Consider the following 18,236-nt stretch of genomic DNA (forward strand, 5'->3'; position numbering starts at 1 on the left):
CTAATATGGCTAAAATGCTGGTAAGTTCTTGCAGTTACCATATTCTAAACATTAAACAAAAAAAAATGTTCCCTATTTACACTGTGTTATATATACACATTTGGTTTGTGGAATCCCCAACATCATGCCAAAATTCTCTTCAGAAAGAAAGCTAAATAGGAAATATTATAGAAATATCCCCAAATCAACATACTGCAAGGTTTGTTGGCCGGATATAAATCATGACGCGTGTCCCAGCTGGGACTGCTCTAGACATCTAGGATCATCAGCACTGATTCCAGGTTTTATTTTCAGATGCAAGTGATACAGAGCTTAGAAAACAAAACAGCAGATGTTTTAAATTAAAAAATGGCCTAAGCTAAGAAGGTAGCTTGTGAGTTCAGATTCTTAACTGGAGACGATATCATGGCACTAGCCTTTTTGGAAAGCTCTGAGCACTTGCCATGTGAAAATCAGGCCCCTTTAAGGTGCCACAAGTTGGGATCCAAAAATCAAGACATCCATAATCCCTAGCCCCAGTGCTGGATGTGACAGACCTGCAGTCAGTTTGCAAACTGCCATCCTGATGCGATGCCTTTCATGAGTGAGCACATTGGTGCTAATTGCCAGGAGCAGCTTAGACATGCAGGTCTTGCAGCTCATCAAAGGCATAGGGGGTGTTGAGTCTGTTCTCCCCCTGGGATGCACACGTGTGTGTGCACAGACACGCAAAGTCACTGCTAATGGCTTGAGTCAGTTACACTCATCCATAAGGAAGCGGGGCTGGACAATTCCTCATCTCTCTCCAGTATGGACAAGATCTACAGCAATGAGCAAAGCTCTATGTGTTTTGCCTTGGCTGCAAAGGGCCAGCAATGGTTGGGAAGAGGTCCTAATCTAGGGGTTAAACTGTCTTCCTTCACCCCACCTCCTATATCTGAGGTATCAGCAGAAAAGTATAAGTGGACATTTTGATTTTTTTTTTAGACATGGCTCTTTTTGTTGTGGCTCTTTGTCTTCTTTATTCCCCCTGTGGCCCGGTTGATCACATCAGGACCTGTTCTCGAGTCTCTGGTAACCGCAGGGCTAACAGGCCCCCTCCCACCAGAGCAGAGGAGGCCAGAAGAATGGGAACCACTTTGGTTATCCCGACGAAGGAAGCAAAGATTGAGTTCCCCAGGATGGCACCAAACTTGCAGAGACCATTGAGGATGCCAAACGCTGTTGCTCTGCAGGGAAGGGAAAAGCAGAAAGTGATGGTTAGGAGTTGGGCAGCACTTCACCACTAAAAAGAGGCTAGATTGATTCAGGAAGGATTGAATATTGCTATCTCCTAATCTAAGGATGGGTTGATTTACTGGTACTCCTCATTTACCATGTGTTCAAGGTGTCGCTTTTAAACTTATTTGCTTGAGCAATGGAAACTAAAGATAAGCAGAAGGCAAGTTGCTTGACTTCAGACTAACACAGCTAACTACATATCTCAGCCAAAGATAATACAGTTTAATGAAAACTCCAACTTCAACTTACATGCTATTTACACATACAGAGGCAAGAAAGAATTTCCCATTGCCACAAATGCCAGCTGGAGGAGTTAAGCTATCAGCTAGTGCAGTCATATTGGTTATATGGGCCAATAGTCATTTGAAATGCAGTCCATGCTTCTAGCAGGTAAGCAGAGCTGGAAAGAATGAACAGCCCTAAGTGTTTTGGGTGATGGGGAGGGATCAGGTGATACCGGTGACTTTTATTCATGTCTGCACCCCATCTCTGGGACTCAGCATCATGGCAACCTTTGCTGAGCACAAATAGAGCTCAGCACTCAGCTTGCTGAGAACATGTCAACACTGCCTCAAGTGCTGGCTTTCGTGCGTGGTTGCTGGAGAGACACATGCAGAGTGTTCCCACACACCCTGATTCACCCAGCAGGTGAACACATTGCCTTCACAGCACAGTCCTTCACAGCTCTTATCAATAGACTGAAAAGGGCAGAAGAGATCTCTAACTATACTGACAGGCAAACTCTTCCACTCAATCCTGAAACCTTATTGCACATAATGCTTTGCCTCCCAAACACAGAACTTTCTGTGGCTATCTACCAGCACCAGAGGTTAAAGCCTTGAGTGATACACTGTGACACCAGACTGGGGGGTGCATTTCAAAGGCTTCTCTACCATGTCTGTAAGTGTATGCATGCAAATGATAGATGCTCCATGTGCAAGTTTTGGTGTATGTATTTTGCACACATCTGCACAAATTCACATGCACAAGCTCTACTGCATGTGGCATAGTCCTCAGCTATGTCTGTGCTCATCAAATTCAGTCATTGGACTCGTGAATTTTGCTAAAAAATGAAAAGATAACTCTTCCAGTTAATACTGTTTATTTTCTCCTTAGGAAGTAGGAAAGGCGGTTGCTAGAGTCCAAAAATTAAAATCCAAGAGGAGGCTATCCTGAGCATAGTCACCTTTTGTCAGTGGGATACAGCTCAACTGTGATGACGTCCAGCGCATTCCAGGCTGCAATACTCGCCCCACAGAATAGGCACTGCCAGCCGATCATTGCAGAATCGCTATTGCCAAAAAACAGGAAGAAGCAGCACACGGCAGATATCAGCATTGAGCCACCTGTAAGGGAAGTCAGAGAAACGTGATGGTATCAGTCTCTTGGAATCTCTGATCACGAAAACTCATCACGACTAAGAAAAACCTTTAAACCAGTGGAGCTCAATCGTTTGGCCCTGCAGGCTAGATGAAGCCCCATGCTGCTAGATTGGGTCCTATGCCCTATCTGCTCAGCCCTGTGTGTCTGGACTGGGTCACACACTGGGTCCACATCCCTGATCTAGCTCTCAGGACCACACAATCCTGACTACAGGGATCCCCATAGCTCCAGAAATTTGGCAGCAATTAATGCTGCCACTACTTCCCTACCACCCATTTTTCAGGCCAGTGGGGATCCCTGTGAGCCAGATGACATGGCTTTGTGGGATGGATCTAGCTCACGGGCTGGGGGTTAAGCACCCCTGCTTTGAAGAATGGAGTTCCTTCCCAAAGATGAGGGAATCCCACAAGCGTCTTCCAAACGGAGCCAGGAAGAGCACAGCCAAGTCAACAAGAATATCAGTAACAGGGAATCATGACTTTCAAGGATTTTGAATCTGCATACTGGCTGGTAATATGGAAATTGGGGTTAGTATTGTATTCCAATTGCATGACACATCTCTAGCCTCAGCTGGGCTAATTTACAGCTGATTATATGACGCAATTAAGGTATTCTGTAATGAGTGGGATACTCTTAGACTGCACGGCACAGTTACACGGCTACTGTTATTTTGTGCGGAAGATTGAGGGAGAGAACGAAAACATTCAGGCTCTGTTACTTGCAGTTCAGAGCCACCGATACGAGCAGTTGCACTTTCGTTAACGTTCACTAGAGCCAAACACGCTGAGCTGGAGTTTTTCTAAATGCCAGACAAAGTGTTTCACCACTGCTTAATCACAACAAAAGGGTAACAGCAGGCCACTTGCACAGAAACAGGAAGCCAGCGTCCTGCCTCCTCATCCAGCGCCCTGCCTGCAGGATCCTTTACCTTTCTGCTTTGCCCGACATTAGTGTACCTCCTTCCTGTCCTAGACAGATCCAGTTTCTCATCTAGATGCAGATGCAGAGAGCTTTGCATCCCGTTATTTCGTCCATGGTCATCCACACCCCCATCCGTTGATGTGCCTTGTGCCCAACATCTCCACTCACCAATCATCCTTATCCTTCCTATCTTGTCCATGAGCAGCGCTGAGACAATGTTGCCCGGCAACACAGACAGACTGCCCAGGAAGCTGACAAGATAGATCAGGAAATCGTTGTCCTCCTCAAAGTCCAGGTGACAGCCCTCCTCCTCCTCCAGCTCGCTGCAGTTCAGGAACTTGCAGTCAATGAATTTGTGTTTGTAGAGATCTTAGAGGAAAAAGAGGCAAAAATGAGATCCTGCTGAGCCAGCCTTCCCCAGTCCGGTAGCAACAAAACTGGCATCACAGGTATGTTGTAAAGCCTTGGTTTAGATTGAGGGACATCAGTGTGGAGGGAGATTCCTGTTACGTATGATATACTGTAGGGCTCTGTGAAGCTTCGGATGGTGATTCGATTCAGAGGAGATGCGACCCGATTTGGTGGCTGAATCTTGAAATCTGAATTGAATACGGGGACCAATTTAAAGGTCCGAATCGATGTAAAGCTCTCCAAATCTTCAGAAAAGATTCAGGGAGCTTTGATGATCCGGGCTGCAGCCACGTCGAACTGGTGAGTACTAGGGGCGGGAGAGGCGGGGTGGGGGGAGGAAACCATGGGGTCCCCTGCCAGCCCCCCGACCCACCTGCTTCCTCAGCCCCCCCAAATCCCGCCCACTCCCCAGCCCCCCATTGCTGTCCCCCCCCAGCTCAGTACTTTAAAGAAATGCCCCGGTGCTCACCAAGTGCTGCCGGGCGGGGGAGGGGGTGGCAATCCCCACTGCCCCCCATTCCTGCATGCTGCATAGGGGGGCTCTTCCACGAGCCCCCCAGCCCCCCCAATCCCCTATCCCCCCTACAGTTGCCCCACCTGGCCCAGCTTCGGCCCTTTAAGAAAAAATAAACGGAGAAAAGCCCTGGGACTCATGGCTCCTGCAGCCGCCTCGGGGCTTCAGGGGCTTGTGCAGACCCTCCACAGTGCAGGGCAGCAGGGGGCAGCAGGGACCCCCCCCCCCCGCCCCCCCGGCAGCAGGAGCAGTGAGTCCCGGGATTTTATCATTTTTGTTTTCTTAAAGAGCCAGAGCTGGCCCGGGCAGGGCACCTGTGGGTGAGCTGGGGAAGCGAGGGGTGGGCAGGGTGCTCGTGCAGAACCCCCCAAGCAGTGGTGGCAGTGGGAGGAAGAAGGGATCACCCCCTGCCTGACAGCACCCAGTGACCCGGGGCTTTTTTTTTTTTTTTTTTTAACAAGTGCCGAAAGCTGAGACAGCCATTGCCGTGTGGGAGAGGGGTTGGGGATGGGCCTGCCCTGGCTGCTTCAGAGATTCGGCTGCTGCCAAATCTCTGGATCAGATTCAGCTGAATCAAAGCGGGACAGAGATTCAAATCACTGAATCGAATCACTGTCCCCTGAATCAGCCAAATCCGAAGCAAATGCTAGCTGCTTCGCACAGGCCTATTATACTGCACATGTAGAACAGGCATAAGTTTGTCTGTCACTTGTTGCATTAGCTGGTGTGTAGGGAGATGGGATCAAGCATGCGTATCCAAATTACCTCCTTATGAGACCCTTGGGCTTTTAAAAGATATCATTTCCTTGCCTCCCAGACCTTGAGGAGTGCCTACAGAATAACACCTGCCTTCAACAGAGAGGGAAACGGGACCCTGCTTCTTTGTACATGTTCTAATGCATGCACCTTGAGTCTGCCATATCAACTACTGGTGAGCAGTAGCCCAGGAGCTGGGGCTATAGGCTATGATTTTCATAGTCCAGTTAGTCATTTTCAGTTCAAGGAAAAATAAAACTCAGTTCAAGGGAAAATGAAAAGCTCTTTTAAAAGTAATTAATGAATAAATTACATTAGTGAAATGTCTTGAGATCCCAAATCAGAAGCTGGATGTGGGCTACAAAAATTGCTACAAAAATGCATTGAAAGCCCATTACAATCCAGTTCCTTCATGACTTTATCCAGCCAGGTTTGAGTTTGGTTTCCCATGTTTCTCCTGCAGTGACCAACGAACCAGAAGTTATATGATGGGGGAGTCCTGGAGATGCATCTCTCTGATCTATTCTTAGCCTCTTGCAAAGTGCAACAGAAGAAATATGGGACAAAAGATCAGATTAAACTGAAATCATAGACTGGATTGGCCTCAGCTTTTGGGGAATTTCTCCTTTCAGTGCCAGCTTTGTGATTAGACTCGTCTATGAAGAAAAAGTTAAATTTGGATCTCGGGAGATGAAAAACTCCAAGTTCATGTTGCACGTTGATGCAAAAGCAGTACACAGAAGTCCACCATAGTGAAATAGCTGTCACCCTCACACCCTCCTCCCCTCATCACACTCACTACCTCAGTACACACACTCATTTCCCCCCAACACACATGCACACACACATACCCCAGCATGCAAATACAACAGTGCCTCCCAAACTATGCTCCACAAGGCCTTGAGAAGGGGTCCACCCATTGTATTAAACACCTGCTCCTTTTCAATTAAGAATTTCATGGTAAGCATGCATTGTGGTTGGTGAGAAATTTTGAAGGTTGACAGTGGCCTGCTAGTTCAAAAAGTTTGGGAGTCACTGAATTAAGCCAAGCCAGGAACCCCTTTACCAGTGTTATTGAAGATAGTGTATTCAAAAGTGCAGTTTTTGAAGTAGGTCTCAGTGGAAGTCACATCAATAAAAAAGCAATTATCAAACAGGACGTCCTCAAATAGCACATGTTTTAATTTTATCTTGATGAACCTGCAGGGTGGAAAAGGAAACCTTATTCCCAGCACTAGTGATTTAAGTGTAAAGCATAGAAGCTAGGGACAGACGTTCAAAAAGAGTGAGCCTGGAATTGATTCAATCTTTGATTGTTAATCTAACCTGCCTAGGCTAAATCAGTTTTTTAACCAGACAGACATCCCAGAAATGCAGGCACAAACCTGCAGTGGCCCAAGCTAGAAGCCAGGGAGCGCTAGAGCAGCCCTCCCTTCCCTTGTACAGAGCTGAGCTGAGGAGGGCCTGGCCAGGCCAGTCTGATTAAGAAGGGTTCCCCACCCCCCCAAACAGCCCAGCCGGGGATGTTTTTCACCTCTAACTCAATATTTATCACCCCATTAAGAAAGTAACAAAGGGACATTACCAGCTATCTATTGATTCTGTCTTTGTCCCGTGTGGTTTGAGCTAAAACAGTTACATCTAATACTACATTCAACCGGGTTTATCTCAAACTGGTTCCAGCCATTCTCAAACTGGTTTATGTGCACTGAACACCTGTTCTCTTACAGTTTTAAACCAGTTTCTGATCACTTAAACCAGTTTATGTGTAATGTCTGTCCCTAGCCAGAGTGGCCATTCCAATAAGCTTGATCCATGTATATAGGTTAGGTAGACAGAGTGCTAATTGGCAAGTCTAAAGTTGTTCAGAAGGGAAGATGCTGTTTGGTTCAGGAGGATCTCTTACCTCCAAAGCCTGGTTCAATCCTTGTCTCTATGTTTTGAGTTTTAAAGGGAAAGGTTGGATTTTTAGCAGGAAGGGGAACTGTAGACAAAAATCTAGGCATCTTCACTGTCTCATTCCTCACACTACTTATGTCTCACCAGCCAAGACCAATTCAAAGTGACTTCTGTTAGAACTGGTGCTGGATAATCTGAAGAAGGCATCACTTTACAGAAATGCATGACTCTATCCCTGGGCTGAGTCTACAGCCTCCATTGTCCTTCTGTCCCTTCACCAATAGTAAAGAAATATCCTTCACTGGAAGCCCTTTCATCTATAAGCATAAGGCTTTGAAGATGGGTACACCTAATTTCTAGCTAAATTTCCAGAAGTTCATGGCATTGGGTTAGACCTCCCTACCTTAATGTCCCTGTCTGTACACTGAAAACATATTTATGGTTGTACTCATGATGGATGGTCCTGTTACACACTGACAATTTCTTAGTGTGAACAGTGCACCATCCTTGAAGAAATGCAGCAATATAATTAAAGATGTGGTGAATTTTCCTTTTGGGGAAGCTGTTGCAAGCAGCATACAGATTTGCAGTTCATATCTCTAGCCAAAACTGCTTCTTGAAGTAAAACTGCTTGCTGAACACCATTGCCTGTTGGGCCACAATGTATACAAGAAGGTTTATCTAAATGCTATTTGTGTCCACCTCTCTTTGAGGACTGCTACGTATTGGGTAAATATAGCCAATAATACTAAGAATTTCACCAGTTTCTCCTCTGATATGAAGCCTGACTTCTGTGATCTGCTTGACAGAAAGGTGACACAATACTGATTCAACTACATATTTCAGAGGGACATCGTGAAGATGACTGGCTGAAAATGCAAAGAACAGTGTGCATACAAGTATTATTGCCCAAGCTAATGAGATCAGGGTTAGCATCAAATAAAAGGCTTCTAACAGAGATCCAGAATCTTAATTTAATTGAGCATTTGCAACAGAACCTAGTTTGATGTTTATATTTCATTAAATTAATGATACAGGCCTCTCAACAGAAGCCTCAGACAGGCGATATTATTTCACAGAAAAATTACGTAAAGGCTAATCAAGCCTTTTGTTCCACAAAGGTCTCATGGGTTACAGTACAACTTAGACTGATCTGCATTCGCTTGGTAATAGCTTGTGATGTATTTACTCTCAAAGCCTTTTAAAGAGCTCTCCTCCTACACTTTGCTTTCTTTACATTCATCTTCAAAAGAGTTATGAAGCAGTTGCATGGTATTCAATGGGGTTCTAACTCACTGCCAAGGGCTGGAGGGAAAACAGAGCTATAAACCATATTGAGAGGTGATGCAGACCATGATGAAATGCAGGTTGAACAGGTTCTGAGTGAGTCACTGCATTGGGGAAGAACCAAGAAGGTATTGGGCAACACATGTGAGAGTCCCTCTTATGCCAAAGGGAGTTTAGGATCTGTAAGCTGCTGAGTGCCCTTCATACACCCAGTGAAACCAGGGAGAAATCATGGACAGATTGGATATAGGAGAGAATTACACATCCATGAAGTTAACACCTGAGCTCATGTAGACTATGATGATTCAGACCTATAGAATCATAGAAAAAATAGGTCTGGAAGGGACTTCAAGAGGTCATACAATTTGCTGCCACACTCAAGGAAGAGACTTATCCCTGTCTAAATTAACTCAGACAAGTGTTTATCTAAACTGCATTTAAAATTTTTCAGTGCCAGAGAGTCCACCACCCCTATCAATAGCCTGTTCTAGTACTTAACCACACTCATTGATAGGAAGTTCTTCCTAGTAATCAACCAAAATTTCCCTAGTTGCAATTTCAGCTCATTTCTTCTTGCCCTGTTTCCTGTGAATATCGAGGACAGTTGATCACCATCCTCTTGATAACACTCCTTTTTGGATTTGAAGACTGGTTTCAAATCCTCCAGCAATCTTCTCTTCCTCCATCTAAATATACCTAGTTTTTCCAACCTTTCCTCATCTGGCATGGTTTTAGATTTCCAACAATTGTGTTGCCTTCCATGGGACATCTTCCAATTTATTTAGGTCTTTTTTGAAATATGGTACCTCCAACTGGACACAGTACTCCAGCTGTCACCTTACCAGAGCTGAAGCAAGTGGAAGAATCATCACTCCTTGTGACTTGCACACAATACTCGTATTAACAGACTCCAGGATGCTATTCCCTTTTTTGCAACAATATTATACTGTTGACTCATCTTCATCTTGTGCTCCACTACAACCTGAGGACCTTTTCTGTAGACTTGCAGCCTACTCAGTTTTTCTCCAGTTTATATTTGTACATTCAGTTGTTCCATCCTAAGTGCTGGGCTTTGCACTGGCACTTGTTAAGCTTCCTCCAGTTGATTTTGTATCTTTTTCCAATGTATCATGGTACTTCTATATCATAATCAGGACCTCTAAGGTGCCTGCTACCTCACCAACCTAGAGCCCATGGTAAATAATGGCTTTAATGCACCAGAGAAATGTTTGCTTTCAGGGAACTATATTTAAAAAGTGTCCCTTGCTGAGTACCACTAGATGTCAGTGTGTCCTAAGGAAATAGAAGAAAGCTACCTCTGGATTCAGAGAAACCCAGCAGAGATGGGCTTGCTCTCAACTCCTGGTAGACTGGTTCCAGATGAATGAACTCTTGGGGTCAGAAGAAGTTTGCTGGGAAAATGAGCTAGGAAAGAGATCCCTCAAGTTTGCTTTGGACCTGTTAGTAAAGGTGGATGGGAGGAAAGTAGGGAAGCCTGGGTAATGAGAGCATGTAGCCTATAGAGAGCTCCCTGTGGCACCCCAGGGATTTGCAAATCATGCATGCCAGAGGCCTGCCCAAGACCTGTTTTGATGCCTCCATTAGTTTGTCCTTCTGTGGAGGCAGGGGGAGTCACCACCAGGTGAAGACAACAAAAATCCTCTTTCTCTTTCAACTGTTAAGGTTGTGACCTTACATTGGCTGGGTCTTGTGGCACTGCTGGGGTTTGCTGTTTGCCTTTCTCGGAGGGCCACACGGACACATTTTACTGGCACAAATATTTAAGGGAAGCAAATGTCACGGTTGCAAACATGAGGACCAACAGCCAATAATTCCCATGCATGGGGATTCGGGCCATCAGTACTGATGCACTTGGTGTCCTGAGCCTGCTGGCATATCAACGGGGCAGCGCTGTAGACCTACCTCTTCTACACCCCTCCCTGCGCCTCATGGCCACAGATAAATTTTTCTAGAGGTTGGGTGAAATCTTGAGGTGACACCCTGTAGGGTCTCTTGTAGGGGTGTACCCTGCCACACCATGTGAGCTACCATAGGAGGGTGTTTGGGTGTCCTGTGGGGCCAATGTTCAGCCATCCCTTAGCCTGTGACCCAAAGTAACTGCCCTCCTGACCCCCTATATCTACACCCTGGTTATACATACATACTGGCGATGGGCTGCACAAGTAGGGAGAAGATCCCTGCACATTCTTCTTCCTGTACAACTACACCAGGGCAATCTGCAGCCTAAATTAAGCACTCCAATCCCATATTAACTAAGCAAAACTGTAGGATCTACCTCCCTCTGAAGTATTTTACCCTTTAACACTGTTTTGATGTATTTACACTCAAAGCATCTCTGTAAGGCAATGTAGCACTATTACCCCCATGCTGGAGAGCACAAAACAAGGCATAGAGAGCTTAAGTGACATGTCAGCACCAATAGCTAGCTATGGACCATCCTTCCTCTCAGTCTCATGCTTCCAGATGCAAAAAAAACTAGGTCACAGTTACTTACTTGTCATTAATATATTCCATATTTCTATAGATCTGGTTTTGCAGTGTGAAGTTGAAGGTGGCATTTAATATCTTGTTGTTAGTGAAGTGAGCCACTTTGGATTTGTACGTCTCATCTTGGAAATATCGAATCATGTCAGGGAACCAGACAATAAGGCCATAGTAGCTGCAGCACAACAAGCAAAGGGACATGTTGGGATATGGGACGTGGGTCCTAAAAATACTCTGATATTTTCACAATGTCTTCCATACCATATGGTTCACAGCTTGAAAGCTTCATATTTTGGTTTTTAGTCACCATTCTGAGCTGAGAGCTGGGGAAAAATCTGGAGAGCAAAGTCTTCTAAGTGTCCATAGAAGAGCAATGGCCTGAGTAGAGTCAAAGCAAGTGTTTCAGACCCCACCTTGGAAGGATTTAGGGAACTACCAGGTTTTGAATCTTCACAACTTATTTTGTCCTCAAATTATTTGCTGAGGCTGCCAGTAGAAAGGGCACTAGTGATGCCTACTGGACATAGCTAAATAATTGTAAACATCCTGTATAGATTGGCTTAACAACTCATAACCATACCTCTTTTGGTTCACTTTCTATAAACAAGCAGTCAAGTTGCATTAACAGAGATCCTGGTGAAAAGTAATGGGTTAAGCCGAACACAGCCCTCTCATCCCCTCCCTCCCCCTACCACAACGCTCATTAAAAGGGAATGTTAAAGTCACTTTCCATAAGCATTTATATCAGACACCTAAAAATGACACACAGGAACAGAAATGATACCATGTGTGTCATGTAACAAATCTCAATTAACCAGCACAGCATAGAGTTTAAGGAACTCATTTATATTTCCCCCTCATATTTGAATCATACCATAAAACCCACACTCCATTCATGGGCATGCTCCAAAAAGAAAAGGACAAAACATCCCATGTTTTGTTCCCCATATAAACCCTTTTCTAACCCTGTCACCAGAAAATGTCTCCATTGTGGGCATTAATTGACCTTCACATACACTAAGACTGACCTCACCCAGTTTCCATATGCCAATAAAACTGCCATTAGCAATTACTTTTAGACATTGCTGATAGGAGAAGGATTCAGACCAAAGACCCGGAGCTGAAAGGCTCTATATAGCATTATTGAGCCATGCAGTGCAAATCCATGTGCATGTGAGGAGGTCCTCAAGTATTGCCTTATTCAACATGCATTGCCGTACAAAAATTTAGGAGTAGTCTAATCATAGATGCTGAGCAGAGCAAGGCCTATTTTTACAAGGTCTGTCTTTTCAAATAGAGATGGATATGCAAAACTGAATTTTTATAACAATTTATTCACTTGGTCAGGTAATTCTGTCCTAATCTAAGATGATGGTTTGTTGTAGATGGACCTTGACTTTAGCAAGAAGCCTTCAGAGGGCTCCAAGCCCCTGATAAAGTTAGAGAAGTAACTTACCTCAAGGCCATTGTAAACCAAACCACAGCCAGAATCAGGGTGTTCATCCTGTATTGGGCTGTCAAGCAACATAACACATTATCCCAGACCTACAAATGCACAAGAAAGAGTGAGTCAGGGAAATCTTAGCAGAGATCATAAAAGATTATTTTCTGATCAAGCTGTGAACTTAATGTTACAGGAAAGAGGGTTTATTTGGGGATGGTAGGCTGGGCTATTGTATTCCGGTGTTCTTTAGGGCTATGCTTAAAAGAATAGATCGCATACATTGAGGGCACAGTATTGATCCAGGCTTGCACTCCAGGATAGTGTAGTCTACAATGAGTTTGTGTGTGTGTGCACAGCACTATAATGCACTGAAAGGATTTGGAGCAGCTCTGCTCTGTGTGTCAGAGCCTGGTCTTTCAACCATTGAGAGCGATTCTCATTTACTTCATGTGGCAAGGGTTTGTACCTCTGAAGCAGGAAAGTCTAAAAGGAATGGCTATGAAGTTCTTGGGCAGTCATGGTATGGGCAGTATAATAGCAAATCCATATGCAGTGAGGAGTTTATATTGTAAGGCTGAAGACTTGATCTCAGCTGGCAGAAGAGCAAGCATCCAGCATTATAATTTATCCTGTGTGGTTAGCATTTTCGACAGAATATGGATTCTGTATTAGGCTTTGTCAGTAGGACATCTCCACGCAAGTAGAAGGGAAATCCAATGCTTGGGTCATCTGATGCAAGCACTCTGCCTTTAGCATAGCTTAACTGGCTTGCTTTATGTAGCCAGTCCCTTCAGGAACTGACTGGTGGCTTGTGATAAAAACGAATCAGAGTGGACATGTATGTGTATCCACATAGAAAATATTACCTGAGCCCAGACCCATTTCTCCTACATAGTGAACACAAGCGATGGTTTGAATGTGAATTAGGATCTCAACACACCTAATGCACCAAAGCCTCGAAGCCCAATGGGCAAAAGCTCTCGCAGGATGGTCTTTCTGCTCCATACCTGTTTGAATGTGGTTGTGAATCTGACCAGCCAGCGCTGGTACCAGGTCCCTGTGGAGCTCTGGATTTCAATAAACTCGTCTATTTGCTTTGGAGTTTTGATGTGGGCAACCTTGGAATAAAAAGAAAGAAACCAGCCAACGGTTAAACCACCGACCCTGAATGGACTTGTCATCTTACCTTCTGCACAATACTTTCTCTAAATGTTGGCTACTGAATGTCCCCTCCTAGTGTTTTGTTTAAACAGGTTTCCATTAAATGCTGAATTGAATGGTTTTCTCATAAGCTATAAATTTATCTCTTCCTTTCTCTCTCTTTCTGACACATTTCAAATGTATCACGTCAACTTTGAATCTTCATTAATTAGGTTGGTATTAAAATCTAAATCTGATACCCATCATGTTTAGCCAGCACCACAGTATGTGAATTTGATGTCTTTAAGCAACTGAGGAGCGATCAGAGCTGGCAATTACTGCGAAAAGCTCTAAGAACAGTCAATCATGTTTTTAAACAAATTTTGCTTCAACTGTGTCTTCTTGTTCTCGTTTCTCCGATGCTACTGGCAGGAGCATTCCCCGATACAGCAACTTTGAAGCATCAGTGTCAGAACAGTGGTGGAGCATGAATTCAAAATGCATAAATGCATAAACATTTGCATCAAAAAAGTCATGCAGTCAAGGAATGAAGCACGTCCTATGGCCAATTTGTCCAGCCACAGCAGACTGAATTTTGAATACTGTAAACAGCTCGTGAACAGCTAAGACTACGTCACACGGAAAGTATGCGGTGAATAATTCTCAATAAAGGGCATGTTCAAGAAACCCAGGATGTGTTTGCAAATAAGACAAGGTGGTGAATGTTCATGGTATAAATTACTGAATAGGACTGATTCACCCCATTCTGGAGTCTAGGCCCTGTATTAAATGTCAGGCCTGGGAAATGTCCCAGGAACAGCTGCTTCAGTGCTTTATGGCTGACTGACACCTGCTGGCCAGTCAGAAAATTACAAATCCCAACATACCGCACCGCATTCCCAGAGCCTGTCTGCCTGCCTGCCCCAGGAAATGTCCATAAGTCTCGATTCACTAGCCAAACTCCAGACTTGATCATTTCAAGATACAGCCAATCTAATGTCGCTAGCTGGAACGATGGGCACTGATCAGCACAGTAGTAATCAACTGCTCATTAAGAGCCTAGGAACAGAAGACTTCAGATCATCAGATGCTGGAACAAGCACACAGTGCCCCAACCTAGGAGTGGTGTCAGATAGGCACAGACAATACACATTTATTAGGGGCCCCTAAGTGCCCTAAACCCTGCAGGACTGTCTCACATCATAATATGAACACCCCTGGTGCATCATACCTAACTACACGTGATAAAGTGGACAGGCGGGGCTGGCACGCAGCAGAGGAGAAAGCAGGCCTGCATGCGAGGCATGCGATATCCCAGCTGCGCCCCTGCAGATAACTCGTCAGGCCATGCCAGTGTTCCAGGAAAGCTAGTTAATGATTTTAGAGCAGGTTGCTTTACTTTCTTTCTTTTTCAGGAGGGTTTTCATCCCGGGAAATAGCACAGGGTCATTAAGCCTCTTGTCTGAACCTGGAGCCTGAACACATTTGAAGGTGCAGTGAATTAATTACTGAGGGGCTCATTAGTTACAGACACCCTTTCTCAGTGACTTGTCTAAGCAGTGAGGCCTGGCTTGTTTGCACCGATAAGCTTTGCTTTGCATCCAAACGTGCCTCCTTTTCTTCTCGCCATCCTCCTGTGAAATGCATGTGCCTTCTCATACGTATCACCTGAAATCACAGACTGTTTCCTGGCTAGTTCACTGACCACTTACAACCAAATTACTGTAATGTACAATTAACCCCACCACACACCATCTGGCTGCTTGCTAAATTAGACTGGGTCCACGTTTCGACCTTTTTCACACAGAGCGTTGGTCCAATGCATAATAACCATTCACCTTACTTTCCCTCAGAGAGATTAAAAGCTGGATATGAAGCAGATGGAGTTTTGGAAGCTCATTAGGAAGTACATGGAGTTTAATCACAGTTTGATTAGAAGCCGGAATAGGGAAAGGAGTCATCGGCATTTCCCACAACTAGTCTCTCCTGTTCGTTTTTTTCTGAAGGCAGAACAATTAGGCATGTGAGTGCAACCAGAAAACCCGTGAGGTCTACACTGTGTTTTGTCCCTATGAATGTACAGCTCTCACTAGCAGCTCTTGGGGCTGAAGAACTGCTGCAGAAAGGGGTTGGCATGTGACTTACTAAGCGCCACTATCACGTTCTCACCTCCTCCCGTCTGACACCCTGCAGGTCAAATAATAAATGGGACACTGGAGATCCCCCTGGGTAGAATTAATTAAGGGGCCATCATCCCTGAAGGCAAACAACGGAGTATAAGAAGCTCTGTATGTCAATGTCCCCACCAACAAGGAGTATAAATCACCCCCTTCCCCAGGGAAACCACACTCACTGTGAACACTCTCTCTGGCTCCCCCTTGGCTCGCATGTTGGTGTCATGAACTTGCTTGAGAATCATCCAGGCTTCATCATGTTTACCTGTCTGGGAACATGAAGGGAAGAAATATGCCCAGTTAGCTACCAACTGTTATGGTCTCCATATACCCTGGGGTAAAGTGGTGTGCCTCAGTTGCTCCGTCTATAAAATAGGGATAAATTATTCCTGCCTTGGTGGGGTTCTAAGAGTTCATCTGTGTAGGTAAACTTCTTTGAGAGCTCGAGATGAAGGATACCACCACGTGCAGTAAACCAACTACATGCTGTACCCTTGTCTGTGCATGCACAGAAATCCAGTCCCCGTGTATTTTATCCTAATCATGTTTCTTGCCTTTCACTCTTCCAACCAGATCCACTGTTTACATTCCCCAAGTGCATGTTACGTTTGGACCTTATCCACAAAGGCTTTGACAGATTTAAAAATCCCGTGTCTGTTCATTCTTTTTATTGTTCACTGTGGATGTTAGCATTCAAGTGTGATATGCTAGAAGAATGTGAGTAGCAACATGGCACGGAGGGCCAGAAATGAGACTGTGAAGCCAAGTACGTCTCTGTCTCTGAGTTTGTGTTTGTGTGCATTTATGTGAGTGTGTGTGGTGGGTGCATGGGCAGCACACATTACTCACAGTGGCCCCTCATGTGTCAGGAGGGACTAGGTGCCCTCTGTTAAAAATCCAACTGCAGTTGAGTCATCTTACCTCCAGCAAAAAACGTGGGCTTTCGGGCATGAATTTTAATGCTATCAGTGAAGCGATACAGGGCAGAACACAGACCAGTACAAAAACCCTCCAGCTGTGGAATTGGTACTTGGTTCCCATACTGAAACCCCAACCTGTGAACAACAAAAGGGAAAGAGTGAAAATTCTGGCCATTAATATGGATCGATCTCTCTCTCTCTCTTCCTCATAGCTACAAACCAGACCCTAAAGGTCTGCAAATGATGATGATAGGCTGATGGTTTCTCATCTGATGGAAGATGAACTCCTCTTAGTAATGGATTCCCCTTGTGGCCTCCACCAAATGATTCAATAGATAACAGCCTATGAGTTCATACTCATTACGTACAATGGAATGGATTATCCCCACGTTCCTGTCTTTTTAAAGACTTTCTTTATCTTTCGGTTCAGAAAGCACGCTGGAAATGAGCGTACCTACAAAGGTACCTACAAAGGGAACAGAGGGTCTAGTAGTGCTGTTTATAACACTTCTACTGCCTCTTTCCCCCTTACAAATAATTTCAGGTACTTAGCCCTACTCTGTACTTCAAGGCACCTTGGAGAGAACAAAATGCATAACGTATCGAGGAGGAAAGCAGTTGTCCCCATTTTAAAGATGTGGAGGGGATGATGGATGATTTCCAGAAACACACAGTCAGGAGTTGGAATTGAAACTCCAAGGCTCTGGGCTTTAGTCTTACATTTAGGTAACACGTTTCTGTGGGATCTCCCTTGGTCTCTGACAAGGCCAGATAGTAACCAAATAAGGGGCTGAGAGTACAACTTTAAAGATTCAAATGGCAGCTGTGCCAAAGCAGATGTTTCTTTTTTTTTTCCCCACAAGCCAGCACTGATCAAAGACCCAACTAAAATGGATCTTTAATCAAAACTCTCTTTTCTCAGTTTGCCTTCCCAGACAAAACTCATGGGGGCAGAAATGTGGATTTCAAACACTGCTTTTTCCACCCTCTTTCTCTCTCACAATACTGAACTAAACAAGTTACGGGGCTTTTAGCTATCAGACCTCCATCAGCCACAGCACTGTCCTCAGTCAATCAAGTCCCAAAACAGGATGGCACAAGGGGATAGCAGAAAGGCCCACTGTACAACGCAGGAACCAGATGTACTAACAACAGACAGACGCAGTGCAGAGACACCAATTGCAAAGTTCAAGTATTACCTTTTAAGGGCTTGTTTGGTTTCTTTAAATCATATTTGCAAATAGTGAATGGGTTTCAGCCCAGCCCCATTGCACTGTAGTTGCCATGTCTGTTCCAAGCGTCTGGATGTACTATTACTGGCCAAAGCTGTGATCATTTTTAAATGCTAGACACTATAAACAGATAGATATTTTAGTCTTCCTTCGTGGCCCTTTTGCCCTGTCCTACTTTTCTCCAACAGGGTTTTGCAAGCAGCTGGTATTACTGGATCCTAGATAGGGCATTAATCTTTTTGATTAGATATTTATGGGCTGATGTGTTCCTACATCATGTGTAATGAGTTACCAGGAGAATCATATGACCCAAAGCTTTTCCTTCCTAACAACACTACATTTCAGAGACCTCACATCTCCTCTTCTCTCAGTTAGGATCCCAGCACATTT

The 18,236-nt window shown here is 44.6% G+C and overlaps 1 protein-coding gene across 4 annotated transcripts in view; it reads right to left on the minus strand.

The window, feature by feature from the left end:
* Positions 1 to 321: 321 nt before the first annotated feature.
* The window catches only part of SV2B (synaptic vesicle glycoprotein 2B), a 97,113-nt gene continuing 79,198 nt past the window's right edge, over positions 322 to 18,236 (minus strand). For all 4 annotated transcript variants that reach the window (XM_090029071.1, XM_090029073.1, XM_090029070.1 and 1 more), the window contains 9 exons: positions 16,616 to 16,749; positions 15,874 to 15,963; positions 13,388 to 13,498; positions 12,393 to 12,481; positions 10,947 to 11,111; positions 6,312 to 6,445; positions 3,733 to 3,933; positions 2,447 to 2,606; positions 322 to 1,208 (listed from right to left, as the gene is read on the minus strand). In XM_090029071.1, coding sequence (XP_089885197.1) covers positions 1,025 to 1,208; positions 2,447 to 2,606; positions 3,733 to 3,933; positions 6,312 to 6,445; positions 10,947 to 11,111; positions 12,393 to 12,481; positions 13,388 to 13,498; positions 15,874 to 15,963; positions 16,616 to 16,749 — 1,268 coding nt within the window. In that variant the 3' untranslated portion in view covers positions 322 to 1,024. The remainder of the gene's footprint in view (positions 1,209 to 2,446; positions 2,607 to 3,732; positions 3,934 to 6,311; positions 6,446 to 10,946; positions 11,112 to 12,392; positions 12,482 to 13,387; positions 13,499 to 15,873; positions 15,964 to 16,615; positions 16,750 to 18,236) is intronic.

Source organism: Crocodylus siamensis, chromosome 15 (genome assembly GCF_052110815.1).
Source record: "Crocodylus siamensis isolate JL-2025a chromosome 15, ASM5211081v1, whole genome shotgun sequence".
NCBI lineage: Eukaryota > Metazoa > Chordata > Crocodylia > Crocodylidae > Crocodylus > Crocodylus siamensis.